Source organism: Lithobates pipiens, unplaced genomic scaffold (genome assembly GCF_037356315.1).
Source record: "Lithobates pipiens isolate NorthernLeopardFrog02 unplaced genomic scaffold, aLitPip1_a1.2 Scaffold_8, whole genome shotgun sequence".
Classification (NCBI taxonomy): domain Eukaryota; kingdom Metazoa; phylum Chordata; class Amphibia; order Anura; family Ranidae; genus Lithobates; species Lithobates pipiens.
Window position 1 is genome coordinate 254036198 of NW_027507903.1, and position 20090 is coordinate 254056287.

The 20090-nt window shown below is 42.6% G+C and overlaps 1 protein-coding gene across 1 annotated transcript in view; it reads right to left on the bottom strand.

Moving 5' to 3' along the window:
- PLXNC1 (plexin C1) overlaps positions 1-20090 on the bottom strand; it is a 160330-nt gene that overhangs the window by 112564 nt on the left and 27676 nt on the right. Inside the window, exons 7-9 of the mRNA XM_077470617.1 lie at positions 11854-11941; positions 9865-9958; positions 6045-6095 (exon numbers count right to left, since the gene is read on the bottom strand). Coding sequence (XP_077326743.1) covers positions 6045-6095; positions 9865-9958; positions 11854-11941 — 233 coding nt within the window. The remainder of the gene's footprint in view (positions 1-6044; positions 6096-9864; positions 9959-11853; positions 11942-20090) is intronic.

Consider the following 20090-nt stretch of genomic DNA (forward strand, 5'->3'; position numbering starts at 1 on the left):
AACTCTCCACTTAAGGCCCATACACACGATCAGACTTTTTGACAACAAACATGCAAATTAGCTGTTTTGGAGCAACATCCGACCGTGTGTATGCTCCATCAGACAAACTTTTTTGGTTTTCATCGGACTTTTGTTGGCTGTGGGAACGGACAAACTTTCTGGCAACAAAAGTCCGATGGAGCAAAGTCTGATCGTGTGTACAGAAAACCATAGGACTTTTGTACAAAGTACAAACAGGCATGCTCAGAACCAATGCAAAAGATCAGACAACAATACAGAAGTTGACCAAAGGTGGCAGTAAAGAGCAGAAAAACCATGTGATTTGGTGAAAGTTGGCTGAAAAAGTCCTGCTGTGTGTATGCAATACAAGTTTAGGGCCGACGCCCTTTGTACAAAAATCCAAGGGAAAGTTTGTACAAAGTCCTATCGTGTGTATGGGTCTTTAGTTCAAAAAATCCACATGTGTTCAGAAAATCCACATGCAAGCCACAATCAGGGAGCAAGCTCAAGGGGGAGTTTGTATAACTACCTTTATACACCTGTGAACAATTAACCCCTCCCCTGTTTTGGCAGGAAGAAAGAGGGGAAAAAAAAAATGCTGTTTAAAAAGTGTCAGAAAAAAAAGGTCTTTTAAAAACTACTAGCAAATGTATCAAATAAAGGAGGGGAGAAAATAAAACACCCCCAAAAACAACACTTGCAAGCAGAAGCAGTCAAGCAGAAGCAGTCAAAGCACAACTCCTGGTTATTAACTCTCCACTTAGTTCAAAAAATCCACTTGTGTTCAGAAAATCCACATGCAAGCCACAAGGTGATCAAATACCACCAAAAGAAAGCTCAATTTTGTTTGGGAGCCACGTCGCACGACCGCGCAATTGTCAGGTAAAGCGATGCAGTGCCGAATCGCAAAAAGTGCTCTGGTCAGGAAGGGGGTAAATCCTTCCGGGGCTGAAGTGGTTAAACTTGTAAGAGCGGTATTAGGAGCTGCTGCTCAATTACAGTAAAATTTGCCTAAGGCCCCTTTCACACTGGGGCACCGGCGGTAAAACAGCGCTATTTTTAGCACCGCTTTACCGTTGGTTTAGCGGCGTTATTCGGCTGCTTGTAGGGCGGGTTCATCCCCCTGCTAGCGGCCGAGAAAAGGTTAAAACCACCGCAAAGGGCTTTCACACTGGAGCGGTGCGCTGGCAGGACGGTAAAAAAAGTCCTGCTAGCAGCATCTTTCGAGCGGTGTGTATACCGCTCATTCACCGCTCCTGTCCATTGAAATGAATGGGGCAGCGCGGCTATACCGCCAGCAAAGCGACGCTGCAGCAGCGCTTTGCGGTGGTTTTAACCCTTTCTCGGCCGCTAGCGGGGCGGTTTTACCGCTAAAACAACGGTAAAGTGGTGCTAAAAATAACACCTTTTTACCGCCGGTGCCTGCACCGCCCCAGTGTGAAAGGAGCCTTACCGTCCTACCAGCGCACCGCTCCAGTGTGAAAGCCTTCGGGGCTTTCACACTGGAGTGTGAGGAGCGCCTCTTTCAGGGCGCTTTACAGGCGCTATTTTTAGTGCTGTAAACCCTGCAAATCGTCCCAGTGTGAAAGGGGTCTAAGACACCTTTTTCACACTGAGGAGCTTTTCAGGCGCTTTCACCCTAAAAAAGCGTCGGAAAAGCTCATGAAAACCTATTTCCATTGAAAGGGGCTGTAGACATCTGAGGATAGTCAGGCATGGTGACATAATCCAACCACTAAAAGCTATATTTTTCTTTTCAATATTTTAATTTAAAATCATGCGAAAAGTTGCCACGCACAATGCAATACAGAAAGTGGTTGGTCATAGAACAGCTGTTAGTACTGGTGTTTACACATATGAAAAGGCAAGTGTGATCAAGTAAAGCATTATAGTACAAATACCAGTAAAAGGGTCAGCTGGTGTGAATCATATACATTTTCAACAATGGTAAGAAATGTTTAATGGTGCTGAACAGGACGCATGTGGGAGTGGGGGAGGGTCGTTGGAGGGCCTTCAAAGTCCATGTGTCCGAATGCACAAGATCAGGGCCTGTAGAGTTCCAAAAGTCAAAAGTCAAAGTCTTGTGGAAGGCAGCAAAGTCAAAGGGTAGGATCCATAAGCCGCGCTTCAAAAAGCAGACCTGTGTGCGTGAAGTGAAGTGAATAGCAGCCTCAGCCCGGACCCCAGCCAGGCATTTTGTTCCACCCCTTGGAACTTAATCATAGGCATGGGAGTTCTGAGCATAATGGGGGTGTTTATAAAAGCATCATTGGCTGTCATGTGATAAAAATGGATGACATGGGCAGACAAAATGCACAGTTGCACAAACCAGCAAGCAAATAAGTAAACAAATAGATAAATAGATCGGACACAAACATCAGAGTTGGTCACAAGCATCACAATTGTAAAGTCACTGCTCTGCAGTAGGCAAAAAATATATACAAAGACAAAACCAACAGAACCAATCATCTCAAAACTGCAAAAAAGCATTATTTAGTTGTGTGGTTAAGCACTTACCACAAACTACCGTAGCTGTAGATCGGTACGTTGACATAGAATACCGGGGTTATGGCAGCAGATAGCTGCCATAACCCCAGTATTTTCTGCAATGGCGGGTGGTCCTTTTTAGGATGAAAGTGATCTCTGCGGCAGATTCGCCACAAGATCACTTTTATCTGCGGCAGGAGAGGGGCCCCCGCTCCTGCCGTGCTCTGGTCGTCTCTGCCGCCAGAAGCAGCAAAGACGATCCGATGCTATCCCCTCAGTAGCATGGAGCCGAGTGAGGGAAAGATGACCCCCACTCGGCTCTATAGCATTGGATGACAGAAGCGACGTCAAATGTCATTTACACTCAATGGTCTTAAAGGGGAAATTTTATTTTATTTTATTTAAGTGTAAATGTGAGTTCTGAGGCCTTTTTGACTCCAGGTCTCACATTACAGAGGTCCTGTCATCCTTTTTTTCCTATTACAAGGGATGTTTACATTCCTTGTAATAGGAATAAAAGTGACCCCATTTTTTTTAAAGGACAGTGTAAAAATATAAATCAAAAAGTAAAATAAACAAAATAAAAAAATATATGTAAAGCTCCCCGTCCCACTGAGCTCTCGCGCAGAAACGAACACATATGTATGTTGCGCCCGCATATGAAAACATATGTTCAAACCACACATGTGAAGTATCACTGTAATTGTTAGAGCGAAATAAATAATTACAGCAAAAGACCTCCTTTGTAACTCAAAACTGGTAACCTGTAGAAATTTTTAAACATCGCCAATGGAGATTTTTAAGTACCAAAGTTTCTCACCATTCCATGAGAGGGTGCAATTTTGAAGCATGACATGTTGGGTATCAATTTACTCAGAGTAACATTGTCTTTCACAATATAGAAAGAAATTGGGCAAACATTACTGTTGTCTTATTTTTTATTTAAAAAAGTGTATTTTTTCCAAAAAAATTGCGCTTGTAAGACCGCTGCTGAAATATGATTTGACATAAAGTATTGCAATGACCACAATTTTATTTTCTAGCGTAGGGCTAGGCAACCTTGACATTCCAGCTGTTTTGAAGCTACCAATAGCATCATGCCTCTGCCTCTAGGAGTCATACCTGTGATTATCAGGGTCTTGCAATGTCTCATGGGACTTGTAGTTTCACCACAGCCAGGCATGTACTGGCCATTGGGACTACAGGGAGTTTCCCGGTGGGCCGATGGCTCTGTGGGCCGGTTTCAGTGACAAAGTAATGGCTGTGTGGCTTGCCCTCAACTTCACGCAGTGATGTGAGAAAGATGAGAAAAATACAGAGGAGAATAAGTGAAATAATAAAAGAGGTTAGTGAGGACTCCTTATGTTATGCTACTTATGTTTTTTTGCACAATTACGTATAGTTTTATATACTGTTTTTGTGCTTGTTTGCAAAATTAAAGTGGGCTGGTCTGAATGAAGTCCAGGGCCAAATTTTTGTCCCAGTCCAGCCCTGACCACAGCTGGAGGGCCGAGGTTGCCTACCCCTGCTCTAGGGTGTCTGAAAAAATATATATATAATGTTTGGGGGTTCTACATAATTTTCTAGCAAAAAAAAAAAATATTTTAACTTGTAAACAACAAATCTCAAAACGAGGTTTGGTCCTTAATTGGTTAAAGTGACCAATTCCCCATAGAAAAAGAAAAAAAATAATAAACAGAAAAAGGTAAGTGCACCTATGTGTGTCAACCCAGTGAGCATGAAACCAATGATGTTTATTGAGAAAAAATTTTTTTATTAAAAACAAATAAATATGTATAATCAAGAACAAAACCAAATTGAAAGAAATGATAATAAGAAGACACTCCAAAGCAACAGAAATAATGGAAATGTATTGGTAACTATTCCATCAATAATTTGGAAAGATGTATAACAATATTTGTTATACATTTTTCCAAATTATTGATGGAATATAGAAGAAAATCGTTCACCAATACATTTCCATTATTTCTGTTGCTTTGGAGTGTCTTCTTATTAAAAGTGATTGATACACATATAGATGTTATAAGAACATCTATATGTGTATCAATCAATGCATATAATAGGAAGAGCATAGGTCACTCCTACTCTGATATGGGCAACATGAGAATGTAAGGTATAAAAAAGAAAAAAGAAAGAAAAAGTAGATGGTAAAAAACAGATGGAAAGGAAAGAAAAGAAAATGACAAGGAAACATATTGAAACATTGTGATGGAGGAAGAACAGATTACTCATAATAATGGGTAATGCCCCATTCAAAATGAAGGCCTCTAGGTATATGAAATCCAAAATACCTCCATCCTACACAGGAGGGAGAATTGGTCGTCACCACAGACAGATTAATAAATCCATTTAATGATTTGACTTTAAGGGATTGTGTGCTCTGTTGATGGAGAGAATGAAAGTGTCTAGCCAGACTTGTATTTTTGTTGGTCCTAATGTCTGAGAAATGATCCCTCGGTCTATTACTTAATTGTCTTGTGGTTCTACCCACATACAGTGCCTTGGAAAAGTATTAATACCCCTTGAAATTTTCCACATTTTGTCATGTTACAACCAAAAATGTAAATGTAATTTCATTGGGGTTTTATGTGATAGACCAACACAAAGTGGCACATAATTGTGAAGTGGAAAGAAATGATAAATGGTTTTCAAATTATTTTGCTAATAAATATCTTAAAAGTGTGGCGTGCATTTATATTCATCTCCCTTTACTCTGATACCCCTAACTAAAATCTAGTGGAACCAATTGCCTTCAAATGTCTCCTAATTAGTAAATAGAGTCCATCTGTGTGTTATTTAATCTCAGTATAATTTTGTGAAGCCCTCAGAGGTTTGTTGGAGAACCTTAGTGAACAAACAGCATCATGAAGGCCAAGAAACACACCAGAAAGGTCAGGGATAAAGTTGTGGAGATGTTTAAAGCAGGGTTAGGTTAAAAAAAAATATCACAAACTTTGAACATCTCACAGAGCACTGTTCAGTCCATCCGAAAACGGAAAGAGTATGGCACAACTGCCTACCAAGACATGGCCATCCACCTAAACTGACAGGTGGGGCAAGGAGAGCATTAATCACAGAAGCAGCCAGACAGCCAAGAGGCCCATAATAACTCTGGAGGAACTGCAGAGATCCACAGCTCAGGCAGGAGAATTTGTCCACAGGACAACATACACCCACAGAGCCCTGCAAGCAGGCCATGTGTCCCAGGAACAAGAGAAAGAAAATGGGCGCACAGGCCATTTTACAATCTACCCAGCATGCAGTTCAGCCACTCAGTATTCATGGGTAAGTAAGTGGGCATTCTGGGTAGGTGAGTCCTTTTGCAAAGGAAAACCGATTAAGTCACTTCCTGTTAGGCTTTCCCAATGCTCTTGAAATGGAAAATAAACAAAGTCCATTTTACATTTATACCACTAGATGGAGCCAAATACCAATTTATAGCATTATCCATAGTTTAGCATTACAAGGCAAAAATACCAGCACTACACAAAGTTTTACATTATTAGAGAAAAAAAGAAAAGTTAATTAAAACTTACATCACACGATGGTCCAATGGCTTCCATATGCTCGATGGTTTTGCAATAAGTCTGAAGTAAAAAAAATAAAAATAAAATCAGATCCTTACAAACAAATGTACTTTGGTACTGACATCAACATTCTTTGGCAGTGACAATTACTTATGAGGAGCCCTACAGCTTGTTCCTTTTGGAATAATCAACGACAAATGACAGAGAGATGCCAAAATTAGACACAGAGTCTGCCATTTTTAATCTAAATACATTGCCCTTATATTTTAGGCTTTGGTGAAAAGAGATTGCAGAATCAATTTTTTTTTTTATCCCATGACTGCTAAAGATGGAGACTATAATGTACTGTAGAATACACAGATGGAGGGAGAATTTTGTCTGGTGTATATGCAGAGTTAGCGGGAAAGCCTACAAGAAGAGTTCTTGCTGTGTATTTAAACAGCTGCAGACAATCTTGTGACTCCTTTCTGCAAAAAACTTGACTCTACAGTTCTACTGAATGATCCGCAGTTAGGTAGAGGTGGCAAAATAAATAAGAAACATTACCTCACTGCCTCAGATACAGGTTTATAATTTTTTTAAAGTCATATTAAACCCTGATTTTTTTGTTAACACTTTTAGCAGCTACTGTATTTATTGGCGTATAACATGCAATTTTTCACCCTGAAAATCAGGTGCAAATAGCGTGTGTGTGTTATACGCCAATACTTAATTTTTAGCTGCCCCGGAGGGTAAAGGGAGGAGGCAGGAGGATTTCCATCAGTTCACATACAGTGAGAATCTCCTGTTGACTTGGTGGCATCTGTAATAGGAAGTCCCATCGCCTGGGTCACCATTGGACCAATGTTATGTCTATCATAGGAGTTTCTCACTGTATGTAATCTGTTAGCGCTCATGCCGCCCCCCTCGCTGTCCCCTCTAAGATGCAGATGGGCATCGATCAGGCTGCACTGATGGCAATGGTGAGGCTGCATTGATGTGGACTGATGAGGCTGCATTGATGGCATTGGTGAGGCTGCATTGATGTGGACTGATGAGGCTGCATTGATGGCACTTGTGAGGCTGCAGGTGGGCATTGATCAGGCTGCATTAATGGCAATGGTTAGGCTGCAGATGGGCACTGACCTTTATTTTGCTTCAAAGTTGCTTATTTAAAATGTAAGTTTTTTTTCCTGAAACTTCCCTCTTAAAATGAATGTGCGCGCTATATGCCTGTGCGTGTTATACGCCAATAAATATGGTAATTTAATTACCTACTGAGTTTACTGCTTATTTATCTTTCTATCCTTACCTACATTCCAATTGAATCTGGTGCCATGACTGCTGCCCCAGGTTTCCTCTTTCATGGTGGCTCCTTTCTCTTGCAGTGTCTTATGGAGCTACCTTCACGTGAAGGGACTAGAGTTGTATCTCTCTACACTGTATACATCAATAGAGACACAAAACCCCATAACCTAGGATGGCAAGACTCTCCCTTGCTCCTCCGTCCTCCTTCCTTCTCCCTTATCCAAGCAAACAGACTGACTCGAGCCTGCACTGCTCACTTGTAACTCTTTCTGTGAAGACCCACAATTCAGGTAAGCAGCATGGAGAGAGCATATGATGGCAGCAAAGAATTTGAACAAATAGCTTACTGGGGAACTTTTATTTTATTGGGCACAATGTTTTACACTCAAAAATGCTGAGGGTTTATTACTACCTTCAGGCTGGGTTCGCACTATTGCAAATTGGATGCAGGTTCCCCCGCATCTAATTGGCAATAGCAGGATATTGAGACTGGCTCTTTATGGAGCTGATTCCCATATCTCCGGAGCGGCTCCGATGCGAATTTGCACAGGGGTCCTGTGCATCTTTTGGTTCGTTTCAGGTCCGAATTTAGCCAAAAATTAGGGCTGGAATTGGACCTGAAACGGTTAATGAAGATGCTAGATGAAGATAATAAATACTGCAAGAGGAGCTGAAAGCTGAGTGCGTCTGATATATATTTTTTAAAGCCTTTTTGGCTATACTTCTCTTGTGGGGCCCAAATGCACTTATTTGTGCATGCCTGTGACCCAGAATTAGCAGACAGTGGGCTAAAACCTTGTTTTACAAGGTGATCGATTACAATCACTTTAATTAAACACGCTGATGTTAGAAGCTACACTAGATTCTGAGTACACCAGTTTTAGTAAATAGCCCACTGAGTCGATTCGCCACAGCGTACAATTATGGATTGTTTTGCAGCAATCGGCAGCACTGAGATGAATATAATTGTAATTCAAATCGATCAGATTATGAAATTACAAGGTGGAAACAGTGATGTGATCGATCACTTATGATCATAAGTTACAACCATATCTTAGGTATTGATCGGAACCTACTTCCATGTGTGTGGAATATCAATCAAATAAAAAATAGACGAGGTTGTGTGTATCTGCTTAAAAAGGCCACATGCCTTGTATGGATACAGAAAGAAATCTCCCCTCAAAAAAATTGGGACTTTTAAGGCTCAAGGAATGTGAAAAGATCAGGAATAATAGTATTAAATATATTGTATTTATTAGTATCAAAAAAGTATTTAAAAGAAATTAACATACATACAAAAGACATGAAAAATGTGGTCTGTGGCCAAAAAAACTCCACTAAAGCCCCGTACACACGATCTGTATACAAACTTGTCTTGCATAGACAAGGCCCATACACACGATCGGACATTTTGACAACAAACATGCAAATGAGCTGTTTTAAGGCAATATCCGACCGTGTCTATGCTCCAGCGGACAAACTTTTTCCATTTACATCAGACACTTTTCGACAGCAATTCCTATGCAGCAAAGTCCGGTCGTGTGTACAGAAAACCATCGGACTTTACAAACACGCATGCTCAGAACCAATGCAAAAGATCAGACAATACAGAAGTTGACCAAAGGTGGCGGTAAAGAGCAGAAAAAACACGTGATTTGGTGAGAGTTGACTGAAAAAGTCCTGCCGTGTGTATACTTAACAAGTTTACGGCCAACACCCTTTGTACAGAAATCCACAGGAAAGTTTGTTTAAAGTCCAATTGTGTGTATGAGGCTTCACACAAATGTTGGCCAACAATTATGAACGTTGGAATGTGGTCATGTACAAGACATACAATGAGCCGAGAAAAAGGAAGTTCAATAGCCAGTGCAGCTCCTTCTGCTTGATTCTGAGCTTGCGTGAACTTTTGTGCGTCGGACTTTTGTACACACGATCGGAAATTCAGACAACAAAGTTTTGCTGGAGGAAAATTTAAGAACCTGCTAGCCAACATTTTTTGGCGGAAAGTCCAACCACAAATGTTCGATGGAGCATACTACACGGTCTGACTTTAAGCCAACAAGCTCACATCCAACATTTTTGTTGGAAAATCCGATCGTGTGTACAGGGCATAATTGTGAGTACAATTTTTGTATGTAAACCAAAAACCTGGCGATTGGTTTACATACAACATTTGTATTCACATTTAGTTTTTTTTTTTTTGTTTTTTTTTTGCCTTGTGGGACACAGACCACATATGTATGTATGTTTTACACTGTTAATTTGCTTGAAATACTTTTTTGATACTAATAAATACAATATATTTAATACTATTATTCCTGACCTTTGCACATTCCTTGAGCCTAAAATGTCCCAATTTTTCTGAGGGGACTTCTTTCTCTATCCATACTAGGGATAAAAAAATGAGGGGAAAATGTAAACAAATTGCTATAGCAATTACGGAAATTTATTCACAAGTTGAAAGGGTTAAAGCACCCCCATTTAACCCACTGCTACCACAATGATATACACAAGACATGTACATAACAGTCATTATATTTACCTCATCTGCTTTAACAGCACATGGAGTCATGGGAGATCTGCATTTAGATTCCCCAATGCAATACAGACATCCATTTGATATACACTCCAAGCAACTGCAACAGGAAAATGTTTCATTATTGTCCTAACAAAAGTATACATTTACCAATAGCTGACTTCCATTCTTCAACAGCCTTTTCTAGTACCTTGCAGACTAATTATAAATAATAAGAGGGAGGAAATATGTAAATATGTAATTCTTACTTATCCAGTGTGAATGTTGGTGCAGGGTGACTGGTATTGTGTCTGCCCCCTCCTGTCATTTTCTGCAGGCAGCCTGTAGTAGGTGGACCTCCTGGGTCCCTCCCACAGCTTTGCTCTCTGCATAACCTATGTGCAGTACAGTGATGATGCCATTGCTACTTTACAAAGTAATAACTGGGTTTACAAAGGCAGTTGGTGCACACAAAGTGGATTTATATCATTTATTACTATTGAAGAATTTATTTAAAAGAAAGTTGTTATGCCCAGAGTTCAACTTGAAATATATAACTTTTGTTAAATCAGTACCTGGTGATCCTGCCATGGATGCCCCTTTCTGTTATAGGGTGACAATGCTCTGTCCCTCTCTTCAAATTGTTCTCTTGCATTGTCACCTCATCACATGCTCGCATGCCATGTACACATGACCGGACTTTCCGGCAGACTAGGTCCGACGGTCTTCCCGACTGACTTTTCAGCAGCGTTCCGATGGACTTTCCGAACGAACGGACTTGGCCACACACAATCACACCAAAGTCTGATGGATTCCAACGTGATGACGTACGACCAGACTAGAATAAGGAAGTTCATAGCTAGTAGCCAATAGCTGCCCTAGTGTCAGTTTTCGTTCGTCGCTCTAGCATACAGACAAACTGATTTTTCAACCAGACTCAAGTCCGTCTGAAAGATTGGAAACATGTTCTAAATCTAAAGTCCGTCTGATTTTTAGACAGCAAAGGTCCGATGAAGCCCACACACGATTGAATTGTCCGGCGGATTCGTTCCATCGGACCTTTGCTGTCGAAAAGTCTGGTCGTGTGCACACGGCATAAAAGCACAGGCATGGTCTGCTGTGTTCAGAAAACCCATCCTGAGAAATAACATCAGCAGTTACTAGATTCTATGCATATAAACAGGAAGTGGCTGCAGAGAGGATGCAGGAGATTGGCAGTCTTGATATGCAACAAAGCATGACAAAACGCAAAAACTGTATTTTATGATAAAAAACAAAAGCCTGCTAATTATGTATACCAAAACAATGGTTTAGCAAACAAAATGTCATTCAGTTAGTGTTTACATGTACTTTAAATTTCCAGTTTCTGCCTAAATTTAGGGCTAGTATACACAAACTGCAGTCTGGGAAACACTTTTCTGCATATCCCGCATCACATGGGAATGCACTGCCTTTTTACACATGTGCAGGTGCTATTAATTGTTAATAGCACCCCAAACGCATCTAACAAACAGGCATTACAGCTACCACAGCCTGCTGCAGTACTATGTGGTTTGGTGCACCGTGTTTTTAAAAGTCGTGCCCGTTGTACTTTTTGCACATTCTGGTGTGAAGCGGCCCTAAAGAGCTGAAAATAGGTTGTAGCTGGTTAAGAGCATCCCTTACCTTCTTAAGTGACAGTAAACCAGTAGCGATGTCCTTATGTATATTTATAAAATAATTTAATAACCAATTGTCCAGATGGAGGTGAAGGCAGCTATTATGGCAAAGCATTCAAATAATTTTACTGGTACTTAGTATAGCATTAGATGTTGCCATGGTAACCATGACCAAATTACGCTAAGGTCCTATTATACTTAAAGTAATGTATCCAGCAAAGTATAGCGAACAAAAAAAAAAAAAAGAACAAGAAAAAAGGTAGTGTGACTAAGCTACAAAGCGGTAAAATTAGTCCCAATATGTACTACAATAACAATATGTGAAGAAAAGCAAGTAGTCAGGAATTCAAATATTTACCTGGACTGCGAATACTGAGAGCAGTTATTAAACTGGAAATGTTCTAACATCTCTAGATGTCCGCTTGCTGCTTTAGCAGTCAGTACATCTGAAAGGCAAAATAAAGTAATAAATAAAATGCTTTTTTTTACAAATTGCCTGTCTTTTTTTTTTTTGTTCTGGGCACTTTTTCTGCCTCTCTGTGACACTGTAAGTTCTTTATAGTGTACCATGGTAAGCCCTGGAAATAATTAGCAAAGTTACTTACAGTAAATCACTGTTAGCCTCCATAGATTGCAGATCCAACATATTTTGCAATCCTCCTAAAGTGTTCATGGCAGCCTCACCATTTTGCCTCCTCATTGACCCTGGCCTGTTGTCTTGCTTGGTCACCCATCCTACTTGAAGGGTTGGTCAGAGCCCATGCCACTTATCACTGTGCTTTCAGAGTGCGCATACTCACACATTAAGGTTTTTTTTTAATATATATACAGTGCCACTGCAGTACAGATTACTGCCTTTGTCACTGCATTTTTTTTCCATCTTTTTGTGGCTGAAAAACTGAGTGATGATGACCACCCAAAGTCTTTTTTATTAATGGCTGGCCTCAAAGCAGGAGCATAACACCAGCCAAGGAGACAGTCTGGGATTTTTACAGCCTAAAGCCGCGTACACACGTAGCGGTATGTCCGACGTACTTAGTCTGGCGGACTTCCCGCCAGACTGTCCATCGGACTTTCCGAACGGGCTACTTGCCCACACACGGCACTTTTTCAGCGGACTAATACGGCGTACTAAGTCCGCCGTACTATCCGCCCTACTTTTGAAATGAACGGACTCGCCCACACACGCGGAGGAAAGTCCGCTCATTTTGAGCGCGTCTCCAGGTAGGCGGGGCCCGCGAAGGAGACGTCGCTGGCCCTGCCGCCTGGTATGGACTTAAAGGGGAACCCCAACGCCGAAAAAAAATCGGCGTGGGGGTCCCCCCAAGTCCACAACATACCCTTGTCCGAGCAAGCTACCCGGCCGGCCAGGAAAGGAGGGGCGAGCGAGCGCCCCCCCTCCTGAGCCGTACCAGGCCGCGTGCCCTCAACATGGGGGGTGCCTTGGGGGAAGGGGGGGCTGCGCGGCCCCCCCACCCCAAAGCACCTTGTCCCCATGTTGATGAGGACAAGGGTCTCTTCCCGACAACCCTGGCCGTTGGTTGTCGGGGTCTGCGGGCGGGGGGCTTATCGGAATCCGGGAGCCCCCTTTAATAAGGGGGCCCCCGGGTTTCCGGCCCCCTGCCCTATGTGAATGAGTATGGGGTACAATGTACCCCTACCCATTTACCTGTAAAATAAAAGTACAAAAAAAACACAACACACGAGATAAAATACTTTATTGCACAGCTCCGGGGGTCTTCCGTCTTCGGGGGTCTTCTCGCCGGACTCCTCCGCTATCTTCTTGTAGCTCTTTTGCTAGCGGAGGAGTCCGGCTTTCTTCCTCGCCGCCGGCCTCTTCTTCCGACTTCGGGGGTCTTGTCCCCCTCTTAGGTTCTTCTGCCGGGCCACCGCGCCTTCTTATAGCTCTTTTACAGGCGGTGGCCCGGTCTTCTGTCGCCGCCGCCGCCGCCTTCCGTTCTTCTTCTTCTTCTTCTTCTTCTCCAGGAGATGTTGACTCGACGGTCTCTCCGGCCGCAATGCCAGGGACTCGCTGCTCTGCCACTTATATAGGGACAAGGGGCGGTGTCACATGGCTTTATGTCACATGGGTTGGTCACATGGGTTGATGTCACATGGCGACATTCCCAGCATCCTCCGGGACTGTGACATCGTAAGGGGGCGGGGCCACCATGTGACACCAACCCATGTGACATAAAGCCATGTGACACCGCCCCTTGTCCCTATATAAGTGGCAGCGCAGCGCGTCCCTGGCATTGCGGCTGAGATCGTCGAGTCAACATCTCCTGGAGAAGAAGAAGAAGAAGAAGAAAGGAAGGCGGCGGCGGCGACAGAAGACCGGGCCACCGCCTGTAAAAGAGCTATAAGAAGGCGCGGTGGCCCGGCAGAAGAACCGAAGAGGGGGACAAGACCCCCGAAGTCGGAAGAAGAGGCCGGCGGCGAGGAAGAAAGCCGGACTCCTCTGCTAGCAAAAGAGCTACAAGAAGATAGCGGAGGAGTCCGGCGAGAAGACCCCCGAAGACGGAAGACCCCCGGAGCTGTGCAATAAAGTATTTTATCTCGTGTGTTGTGTTTTTTTATTTTACAGGTGAATGGGTAGGGGTACATTGTACCCCATACTCATTCACATAGGGCGGGGGGCCGGTATCCGGGGGCCCCCTTATTAAAGGGGGCCCCCGGATTCCGATAAGCCCCCCGCCCGCAGACCCTGACAACCAACGGCCAGGGTTGTCGGGAAGAGGCCCTTGTCCTCATCAACATGGGGACAAGGTGCTTTGGGGTGGGGAGGCCGCGCGGCCCCCCCCTTCCCCAAGGCACCCCCCATGTTGAGGGCACGTGGCCTGGTACGGCTCAGGAGGGGGGCGCTCGCTCGCCCCCCTTTCCTGGCCAGCCGGGTAGCGTGCTCGGACAAGGGTCTGTTGTGGACTTGGGGGGGACCCCCACGCCGATTTTTTTCGGCGTTGGGGTTCCCCTTTAAGTCCATACCAGGCAGCGGGGCCGGCGGCGTCTCCTTCGCGGGCCCCACCTACCTGGAGACCCGCTCGAAATGAGCGGACTTTTCTCCGGGTGGGAAAAGTCCGCTCATTTCAAAAGTACGGCGGACTGGCATACACACGGTCGGATTGTCCGCCAAAATGCGAGTCCGGCGGGAAGATTGGAGTGCAACACGGCATTCTAAGTCCGCCGTACCTTCGGGTCAAAAAAGTATGCCGGAGGCTACACACGGGGGGATTGTTTGGCGGACTTGAGTTTGCCTGACTTTTCCACCGGATTGTTTGATCGTGTGTACGCGGCATAAGGGAGACTGATTTGGGCATACAGGATTAATTTCAGTGCTGGTCAGGTTGACCAGAAGCTCTGAGGGCAAACAATCTACATTGCTACTACTAAGAAAGCTAAATATATTTTCCTTATGGCACAGCCTTGCTAGGGGCAACAGTTCTAAAGACTGCTCCTGTACGTCTAACGTTAGCTTTTCTTGATTAGAAATGTCACAGGAGGTATAGGATCGTTCTCAACAGCAACTTCTCCCACTTTTAATATTACAGTAATGGATATGTGTTATATTCACATGTACACAGATTTTCTATATTTAATTTGTCTTGACAGCCATCCTAATGGGGCTCCATTCCAACTCCAGGCCCTATAGAAGCCGTATACAATGCTCCCAACTTTCCCTGATTTAAAGGGACAAGTCCCTCTGTAAACCAAGTCTGTGGAAACAACAGACTTATCCCACAGTCCCACTTCCACTCTGAAGGATAAAACTGAAACAGCCAGATCATACGGCCAAATGATATTCCCATACGTCCCTGATTTGGAACAAAGTCCCTCTAGAATTATTGTTTTCGCTCAGACGTTTGTGGTGATACCTCACATGTGTGGTGGTGCAAACACTGTTTACATATGTGGGCGTGACTTAAGTATGCATTCACTACTGCACACAAGCACGTGGGGATGGGCGGTGCTTTAAAAAATTTTATTTTTATTTATTTTATTACTTTTTTTTAAATTTTACACTGTCCCTTGAAAAAAATTGAACCTTTGAAACCTTTGAAAGCAAAAGGTCAAATAAAAATATGTTTTTAACTTTTGCTTTAACCTCCCTGGCGGTAATCCCGAGTCTGACTCGGGTTGGGATTTTACTAACAGGAGCGGTAACCCCGAGCCAGACTCGGGATCGCATCGCTGGATGCAGGGAGGACACAGGGAGAAGTTACTTACCTTGTCCCCTGGATCCAGCGATGTCCTCCGCGCTGTGTGATCGAGCTGTCCTCCGCTCGATTCACAGTGCCGAATGCCACTGAGCTCCGTTCCCTGCGACGTTACGGCACACGGGAGCGGAGAACGGCGGCAAATTCAAAAAAGTAAAAAGACACAAAACACACACAGCACTGTAATCTTACAGATTACAGTACTGTATAAAAAAATTACACACCCCCTTTGTCCCTAGTGGTCTGTGCAGTGCCCTGCATGTACTTTTATATTATAAATACTGCATGCTCCAGCAGGCTTCAAGCTCATAGTGCTACCACCTGATAGATAGTCCCCTGCGGCAACTCGGGGAAGCTATATAGTGTGATGATTGGGGTCTAGATAGATAAAATAAAATGAAATAAAATAAAATAAAATAAATCAGTATACTATCAGCTTATCAGGGTAAGATAAGTGAAATGAGTGGGTGTGAATGTAGAAACCGCATAAGTGAGACTAATGAGAAGGAGGGAACAGTTGCGCTTGTGTACTGAAATGTGTGAAAAAGGAGGAACAGTGATGGTAGAGAAGTGAAAATTTGTGAAATTTAAAATGAGGAAGCGGTAAAGTGATGGAACAAAGTAAGGAAGAAATGAAGTGGTCACTATGTGATGAAAGTGTGGGGTTAGAAGGGGAGGATAGAGATGGGGTCTTTATAGCTATACACTGAGGTCACACACCGGCATCATCTCCCCTAGTGGGTTTGCCCCTCCCGGGATCCTTTTATTTTCATTAACCACAACTTCAGGTATACCCTGCTTCTCCTTATTCACTTAATTTCACTTTATTCCACACTTGCTTCACTCATTCCTTTTTGTGCACTTTTGTTTTTACCCTCGTCTCCACTGTCCCCCCCCTCCCCTCCTCCTTTTTTCCTTTCCTCTTTTTCCACACGTCCCTCTCCCACCTTCCCTTTCCCTTCCTCTTTCCCTTTCCTCATTTGTTCTCTCTCTTTTCTAATGGGTTCGTCCTCTCTTCCTTTCACCTCCTCTTTCCCCATCTTCCCTTTCTCCTGCCTCATGTTTCCTTTTTTTCTCTTTTTTCCCCCCATCTCTATGCTCCCCTTCTAACCCCACACTTTCATCACATAGTGACCACTTCATTTCTTCCTTACTTTGTTCCATCACTTTACCGCTTCCTCATTTTAAATTTAACTAATTTTCACTTCTCTACCATCACTGTTTTCACACATTTCAGTACACAAGTGCAACTGTTCCCTCCTTCTCATTAGTCTCACTTATGCGGTTTCTACATTCACACCCACTCACTTCACTTATCTTACCCTGATAAGCTGATAGTATACTGATTTATTTTATTTTATTTTATTTCATTTTATTTTATCTATCTAGACCCCAATCATCACACTATATAGCTTTCCCAAGTTGCCGCAGGGGACTATCTATCAGGTGGTAGCACTATGAGCTTGAAGCCTGCTGGAGCATGGGTAAGCTGTGTCGCTCTTTTCCCGTCTTTACCCTTTCGACAGATCCTCTCAATTATGATGCTGCATGGTAACATTTTATTTTTTCAACTTTTTGATCTAATCACAGATAAACCTCCCGATGAAGCGGTAAAAGTCCACGAAACTAGTCAAGGAAACTGATATCTGTGATCAACAGTTTTATTGTGACTATTCACTGATGATATAAGTGTATTGCTTTTAATATGTAAATGATGATTTGTTTTTCGGCATCAATAAAATCATCTGTATCTTTAAGGCCGCGTACACACGTGCGGACTGTTCGCCCAACTTTGTCCGTCCAACAGTTTCAGCAAACAGTCCGCTCAAAATTAGCATGGACGGACATGCCCACACACGACGAACGAACAGTTTGCTGAAACCGTGCGCGATGACGTGAACAGCACGTACGACGGGACGAAAAATACGACGTCCTATACACTGCATTATAGCTTTCGGCGTGAAAATCCTTTCTGAGCATGCGCGCAACTTTGTTTGACGAACAAGCCTACACACGAGCGGGCTGTTCGCTGAAACAAGGTTTCAGCGGACAGTTTTTCGGAAATTCCGAAAAACCTTGTCCGTCCAACTGTCCGCTGAAACTGTCCGCTGAAAGCCCACACACGAGCGGACTGTCCGCCCAAACACTGTTCAGCGGACAAAGTTGGGCGAACAGTCCGCCCGTGTGTACGCGGCCTTATAATTATAATGTTGTTACATTATTCATTGTACTGTTTTTATTGTACCGTAATAGTCCAAACTGCCTCCATTTTCTGGTAACCTGGTTGGGGATCAGGCTACCAATCTTTATACTATTTGATTTCTGGATGATGGTACAAATTCCTATATTTTTATTTCTGCTACCTACTATTAAAGGTCATATTCAATTTTTCTTATCATACCCGTGATGTCTACTAGACTCTGGTTTGAACAGATTTAAGAGAGTTATTCCTAAGAATTACAGGACTACAATATAAAACGCTAAATTTCCATGCAAAATAATTGTACCGCTTTCAGCACCTAAAACCAGACTGAATCATACCTCCAGGGAGGTTAAGGAAAAAAAATGTTTACATGGCCCGAGAACTGAAAGTGACGTTGCCATTGCTCTGGTCCTCCAAGGGCGTGGAGATGAGTGGTGGCCAACTTGCCATCACTGATCCCTATTATAAAACACTGAAGACGCAGGATGGTTCCCGGGCTCAGTGATCGGTAACGTTAGCCCAGTAACAACCAGGAAGTGGCTGGAGGGGGGTGTACCCCTCCCACCACTTCTAAAAGTGATCTTGTGGCAAATCCACTGTGGAGATCACTTTTATCGAAAAGCCGGCTGCCTGAGGGAAAAGAAGGTACTGGGGTTATGGCATCTAGCTGCTGCCGAAACCCAGGTATTTAACATCAAAGTAATGACGTATATTCCTAGTTAAGCCGCTGTCAAGTGGTTAAATTTTATTTTTCATGTTACTATGCAAAAATATTATATGTACATATTTGTAAATTTGTACACATTCTAAATCTATTTTATTATAATTGACATATTTTTACATGAATAAAGCAGAACATTACCCATAAAAACTTGATAAAAAATAATGTTCAGCAAGGAACATATATTCCACATTATTAATTATGCTACCAATATATAGTGTACACTTTAAATTGCCTCCAGCATTGCACCTGTTTCTTCTTGCCGAAGGCTGCCATTTTGTTGAGGCCCAGAGTCCCTGAGCAGCAGTAAATCTTGAGGCTGTGAGGAGATCAGCTTCTAGTAGCAGATTATTGGCACAGTGCCAAGAATAGAGAACAACTGAGGCTGCAGACCAGAATGAAACTTACTGTATTATTTATATATATATATATATATATATATATATATATATATATATATATATATATATATATATATATATATGTATACACACATACATACATACATATATATATATATATATATATATATATACACACACATACATACATACATACATATATATATATATACATACATACATATATACACACACACAATGCTGTGAAAAAGTATTTGCCTCCTGATTTTATTTGTCACACTTTAATGACTCAGATCATCAAATATTTTATTATTACACAAAGATGACCTGAGTAAATACAAAATGCAGTTTTTAAATGATCGTTTTATTTATTAAGGCAAAAAAGGTGACCAAACCTGCCTGGCTTTATGTGAAAAAGTAATTGCTCCCCTAAACATAATAACTGGTTGTGCCACCCTTGGCGGCAACAACTGCAATCAAGCATTTGCCATAACTGGCAATGAGTCTTTCACATTGCTGTAGAACAATTTTGGCCCACTCCTCATTGCAGAATTGTTTTAATTCGGTCACATTGGAGGGTTTTTAAGCAGGGGATGCCTGTGTAAGGTCATGATACAGCATCTCAATTGGATTTAAGTCTGGGCTTTGACTAGGCCACTCCAAAACCTAAATTTTGCTTTGTTTGAACCATTTGGGGGTGGACTTGCTGTTGCGTTATGGATCATTGTCCTGCTGCATAACCCAAGTGCACTTGAGCTTGAGGTCACAAACTGATGCCATTCTCCTTTAGGATTTTCTGGTAGACCTCAGAATTCATGGTTCCATCAATTATGGTAAGTCATCCAGGTCTTGAAGATGCAAATCAGCCCCAGAACATCACACTACCACCACCATGTCTAAGTGTTGGTATGATGTTCTTGTTATGAAATGCTGTATTAGTTTTATGCCAGATGTAACGGGACGCACACCTTCCAAAACGTTTAATTTTTGTCTCATCAGTTCACAGAATATTTGCCTAAAAGTCTTGGGGATAATCAAGATGTTTTTTGGGAAATGGGAGATGAGCCTTTGTGTTCTTTTAGGTGAGCAGTGGCT